This window comes from Octodon degus, unplaced genomic scaffold, assembly GCF_000260255.1.
Source record: "Octodon degus isolate 3935 unplaced genomic scaffold, OctDeg1.0 scaffold00343, whole genome shotgun sequence".
Taxonomy (NCBI): Eukaryota; Metazoa; Chordata; class Mammalia; order Rodentia; family Octodontidae; genus Octodon; species Octodon degus.
Window position 1 is genome coordinate 707680 of NW_004524919.1, and position 6014 is coordinate 713693.

General features: G+C 45.1%; 1 protein-coding gene and 1 pseudogene across 1 annotated transcript in view; both read right to left on the reverse strand.

Moving 5' to 3' along the window:
• The window catches only part of LOC101567078 (PRAME family member 20-like), a 37166-nt gene extending 33355 nt beyond the window's left edge, over positions 1–3811 (reverse strand). Inside the window, exons 1-2 of the mRNA XM_004647958.2 lie at positions 3483–3811; positions 2680–3107 (exon numbers count right to left, since the gene is read on the reverse strand). Coding sequence (XP_004648015.2) covers positions 2680–3107; positions 3483–3811 — 757 coding nt within the window. The remainder of the gene's footprint in view (positions 1–2679; positions 3108–3482) is intronic.
• LOC101563118 lies at positions 78–1718 on the reverse strand (annotated as a pseudogene).
• Positions 3812–6014: the final 2203 nt, after the last annotated feature.

The following is a 6014-nucleotide window of genomic DNA, read 5'->3' on the forward strand; positions in this document are numbered from 1 at the left end:
AAGGGAACTTGGGGAAATGAAGGGCTGAGCCTTACCTCCAGAGCACAGGATTCCCTACTGATGCTGATTAACTTGAAAATGGCTCCACAACTCAAATGTACCTCCATGTACCGCCACAAGAGGCACATTAAGAAGCCCGAGGTACACTGTCAGTTGTAAAAAGCCGCTTGTGTCTTCTCTTCACTGCTCCAAGGCGTAATTTCTGTGCACCGTAAAGCTCCGGGAGTCTGTTCTGGAAGGCAGCCGATGCAAGAGACCACGAGGTGAGCCCACGATGGCTCGGGAGCGCTCTGGAGGCCCAGACATTAAAAGCGCTGCTTGAGGACATCAGGAGTCTTGGGGAGCCAGTGATGGACGGCCTTGTCATTCACACTTATAACCTCCTACAGGCCTAGCTTAAAACATCACTGTCCCTGTAATGTATACACCATGGTGGAGACAAAGAACTGCTAGATGTCACTTCACAGGGACATCACCAGGACCAGGGCTGACAGCCTCAGTTAGTGACTTGGGCCATACAGCACAAAGCAAACTGTAGTGACCGCTGGCTCTTATTTCTCAAACTAAATAATAATAATAATAATAATAATAATAATAATAATAAAGCCTAGTGTGAAGGGGGCAGGAAAGGTAAGCACTCAGGCCAGATAGGGCTCCAGCTTGCATGAGTTCCTAAAGCAACAGTTTGACAACACTCTGAGCAGATGGCAGTTGCAGCGCTGGCGAGGACGGATGTGAGGTTGGCTTCCCAAATTCCAGGCGTTTTCCCAATCCTTTGTCACCCAGAGGCACACCTTTGCTGCTGGTCCTTCTGTCACCGCCGCCATCTCTGTTTTTGCTCCCCCGTCCTGAGGCCAGGCCACTTCTCTGGTTTGGGGACTGACCATACACAAAGTTCAGGCAGGATGCAAGTTTGGACTCCAGCACCCCAACTTTCCGCAGCAAGTCTCCCACAATGTTGAGAGCTGAAATCAGGGCAGCAGGCGTGAGAGGGGTCCCACTGGTGGAGCTGTCTGAACCACGCCTGGATGTTCCAGGGGTGTTTAATCCAGAGCTGAGTCCTCGATGAGTGATAGGAGCGGACGGTGCAGAATCCGTGGCCTGCACAGCTGTGTCTGTCCTTTCAGCATCCGCTGTGCTGGGCATGGGGGTCCTGGGCTACTCGTGCTTCTGTTGTATGCCCAATTCTTGTCGCAAATCTCTGGCTTCACCCTGTAATCGCTGAACAGACTCCAGGAGGTTTTCCTTCTTGTCAAGTTCACTTTCCAGGAAGGCATTTCCTTCAATGGCTTGATTCAAGCGCTGTTCGAAGTCTTCCAAAGACATGATCGTGGCTCGTTTGGCTCTTTCCAAGTCATCATTTGCTTGATCCAGCTCCCTGATATATTTCTGCAGTTGATCTTTAATTACTTTCGTCTGTGCCAGGTCATCTTCCAAAGCTGAGATCTGCCGGTAGCCTTCAGAATGTTGCATTTCGAATTTCTCCTTGATAGTTTCCAGCTCCACGCGAAGGCGGTTATTCTCTGACAAGAGCTCCCGGTTTTTGGTTTCAGTTTGTTGCAGCTGTGTCTCTAATTCAGCTTCATATTCTCGGCTTCCCTCCTGGAATTCTCGGAGTTCTTCCTGTGTATTCTCTGCCTCTGCTTGTAGGTCATCGCTAGATCTTCCCAGTAATTGACTTCTTCTTCGGAGCAGAAAGTCTTTCCTGAGTCCTCCATTGTGAAAGTGAGGAAGAATTCACTCCTTTTGTGGCATGATGTCCGGCAGGGCTGGAGAAGACGTGGTGACCGCGGCCGCGCGGGCCGTGCCACCCCAGCAACCCGGTCCCCGCCCCCTAGACTTGGAAATTTGTGACCTACTCATTTCTACATAGGACTTTCACTGCCAGCCCTTCAGTAGCCAGCTGGTCCTACATAGTGAGCTCAAGGCCTGTTTAAGCAACGTTGTTAACCTAACTGAAAAAAAAAATCCTGGAAATGCCTCATAATTGCCAAGAAGGTGGCACAAGTATATTAATCTCATCTCTTTTTTTGACACTGAGATTTAAAAATTGGGAAGATAAAACCAGCGCAGGGTCCACTGAAAATTCAAGGCCAGTATGAATTTCATAGAAATGTGTTCTCAAGTAAGTAAAAGAAAAACATGAAAGATTTATAGGATCTGTTGTAGCCTGGACTATAGTTCAGTGTTATAATGCCCGCCTGGCAATTGCAAGATCCTGACTTCAATTCCTGTTACAAAAACCAAAAACTTATTAATAAATACAAGAATAAATGAGTACATAAATTAAAAATGCTGTTGAAAACTTAAGTATTCAAACAAAGAACCAAATGAAAAACAAAATGGAGTAAAATATTGCTGCCTTTAAGACATATAGTGATTAAATTCCACCTAATTAGTAAGACAGATATCTCCTAATATGAAATATCATTTTTATTTTATTTTTGATATTTATACAATATTTAAATACCAAAGCCCAGTACATCAACCTTTCAGAAAAGTCTTGCAGTCTACTGGGAAAGCTCTCCACCCTCCTCAGTTGAGCACCTGGTGACGAACCCCTTAAGGAAATGGGTACAGCCAACCTAGATCTGGTGGGGAACACTCATGTACTAAGGTGAAGCATATGTTTCTCCACACTGTTACTCAAGGTACTATTGTATCTCTGAGAGGATGAAAAGATAGTAAGTTTTTGAAGATTTCTCATCTGACCCAGAAAAGGAGAAAATGATGCCATATTTTTCACACCCCAAAGACGGCACACTTTGACTTCCTGAACACAGTTCAGCTCCAGCATGTTGAGGACATCCAGGAAGGCATTAAAGGGCATCCCATAGATATTCATCCTTCTACAACACAGGCGAATCAAATGTCTTCTTGGCTGGGCCCACTCAAGAAGACAGGTTTGGAATTTGTCTAGAGTCCCTCTCACACAGAGGTCTAACATCACGTTCAGGAGCTGCGGTGGCCTGGTCACTAGAGGGTCCTCCAGGAAGTGGAATATACATGTGTAGTCTGGTGCAGAGGCATGGGCCATGGCCCTGGGCCTCACTCTCCAGAAGATGCTGTGCTCGTCCCTCAAATCCAGCACCTTCAGTTTCCTTGTGCTGTGGGGGACAAAAAAAGAAGATTCAGAATTGGAGCAGACTCAAACTTCCCACCTGTGTTCTCTTTTGCACTTCCTGAGCATCAGTTTCTCTACTAGTTCTTCTACTCCTTTATCCTACCATCTCTTACTTCAATGTCAACTTCCCGTGAGGGGGGTAGGTGTGAACTAACTCCTCCTGTGGTCTCTGCAACCAACACATGCAGCTTCCCTATCAGCAAGCTGCTCTCGGGTGGTGCTCAGGAAGGCTGAGGCCTCCGTGATCTTCTTCCTTTACACCATCAGAACCTGCTGCACTCAGTCCCCATTGTCCATGAGCCTGTCTTCTATGCCAAGCTCCCTGTCCCCTCCTTCAAGGCTACCTGGACATGCTTACCTGGGGCAAATCTTCTGGGTCAGCAGCATATCCAGCACATCCAGAACAAATTTAAGTGCCTGTACCTTTCTCTCCTCCATCTGGAATTTTTGCAGGTCAGGTTGTGGTTTCCACATTTCTAGCAGGGACCCCAAAGGGAGACAGGGGAGTGGCCAGGCCAGCATCATCTCTTTCAGTGCCTCATGGTGCTCCCCCATGAAGGCATCCATGAATAAATCCTTGAAGATCTGGGTGGGTAGACTCTGCAGAGCAATGCTGGATGTCATCCAATTCTTCAGCAGACTTTGCTTGGTCTGCTCATACAGAGGTGGTGGTGTGTGCGTGCTCATTCTGAGGAATCTGCAAGGAGAAGGACACTGGGTACCACGCAGGAAGAGACATCTGTTCAGACCAAGCTCAGGAACCCTCTGATGACCTGGGAGATTAATTCTGGACCAACCAGTGACTCTGGCCTTTCTATGATGAATCCTTATCACTCTATTTCCCAGTATCTCTGTCTTCAGTGATTGCAAAGCCATAGATCTGCCCATGGAGCAACAGTGTCCAGTGGTCCAATCTGCTGTGGGCCACTGATCCTCTGTACTTCAGTCCTTGCTGCAAGTGGGCACTGAGGACTCTGGATGCATATCTGCACCCAGTGTGCAACAAGGTTCTAGCCATTACTCCATGGCCCTGAGTTTGTAGCAAAGGAGATGTCACAGGGTTCAACGATCTTCCTTCTCCACCCAGATCATGAGCCTGACTGGGAGAGACTAGGAAGACTCTTAAAAGTGGGTACCAGGGCTTCCTGTGCAGGGGTGCTCGGGGTTCCTGCCGCCGCTGTGTCTGTCCCGGGATTAACAATCAAGATGGTTCATGCTGAAGCCTTTTCTCGGCCCTTAAGTCAGAATGAAGTTGTTGGCTTAATTTTCCATTTGACAATATTTGGTGCAGTGACATACTTTACTATCAAATGGGTGGTAGATGCAATTGATCCAACCAGAAAGCAGAAAGTAGAAGCTCAGAAACAGAACCGGGGATTGAACTCAGGACCTTGTGCTTGCCAGGCAAGCGCTTATTCTATTGAGCCATCTCCTGGCCCCAAAACTAACTTATGATGTAGATTATGGAAGTCATCAGCATATAGCAGTTACTTAGTGACAAACCATGACTTTTAGAGAAGTCCTTAGCAGTGACTGAGGCTGTTGAATATGTCTTCCTGAAAGATTTTGCCTTCAAAGTCAGACAAGGACAATGATAAGTGGAAAGAATATGAACAGAATCCTAGGGTAAGGATAACAAGACCTATTAAAGAATAGTAAATTGTTTACTCAGGTTAGAGAGGAGAGTTTTTACGTAATTGACTCTGTAGTAGAACCTGTATGAAAGTTAAGGACCTCATAATAAAAGATCCTGAATAAGTTAGGAAATACAGCTCTAATTTTTCCTCAGTATCATTTTTTACTAGGTAGACTTAAGTCTGATGCAGAATACTGCAGCATTTTTGAAGCAAATGAGAAATACACTTTTATTTCTAATGTGATCCAGTTTCATAGTAGCTTACTAGTGTTTAAAACATCCAGAATAATAAAAAAAAAAATTGTCCTAAAATTTTACTTGGCCAAGGATTATCAGTTCTCTGGATTCCCTTCCTCTTTTCCTTCCTACACCCCAGCCAACTCCTGGATATGCTGTTGACCAGTTAAAGAATTTTAAGTAGGCAGTGGCAAGCCATTAAATATGCTTGAGAAGTTGAGTAATACAGAAAACCACGTCAGGATAATTTACCTTACAGTAGTATGTAAGAGGTCAAGAGAGCCAAGAAGCAAGATATAGAATCTAATGGTCTGGCAGAAACTAGAAAAAGAGCAACAAAAGGAATGAAGTAATTACAGTTGACTCAAGAATAAATGCAGGATGGGGCTGGAGAGACAGCTCAGTGGTCTAAAGCACCTACTTGGAACAAGCTCGGCAAAGCACAGGGACCGCAGTTCAATCCCCCAGCACCACATGCCAGCCAGCCCTGCCCCCTGGTGGGCTGAGCTGGCCACACACACACACACACACACACACACACACACTAAATAAATAAATGTAAAAAAAAAAAGAATGAATGCAGGAATATAGGACGGACAATGTGGGAAAAGAAAAAGAACGTTACATAAATGAATCAAAGATTTATGTAGGTTCCTCAAAGATTCACAACATCTTTTATAATGATTAAATTGATATGGCAGGTTTACAGGATGATGTACATACTGAGTTTGTATTGTGGTTAGAACTCAGGGAGAAATGTTCATATAATAAAGTTATGGGTCTGAGTCTCATAAAAAAAAAAGTGGGTACCAGTATGTTTACTTTAGTTGTTTGTTTGTTTGTTTGTTTGTTTATTTGTGTCCTATTCTGGGATCGGTTTACTTTATGCATCACAACAAGCATTTATCAGAGCCATTATAGGTACATCATTTAGAGATGGGCAAACCAACTAATGCAGATTCTCATTCACCACTGTTCCCTGTGTGAGAATTGACCATTGTGAGGAGGAACGTAGGG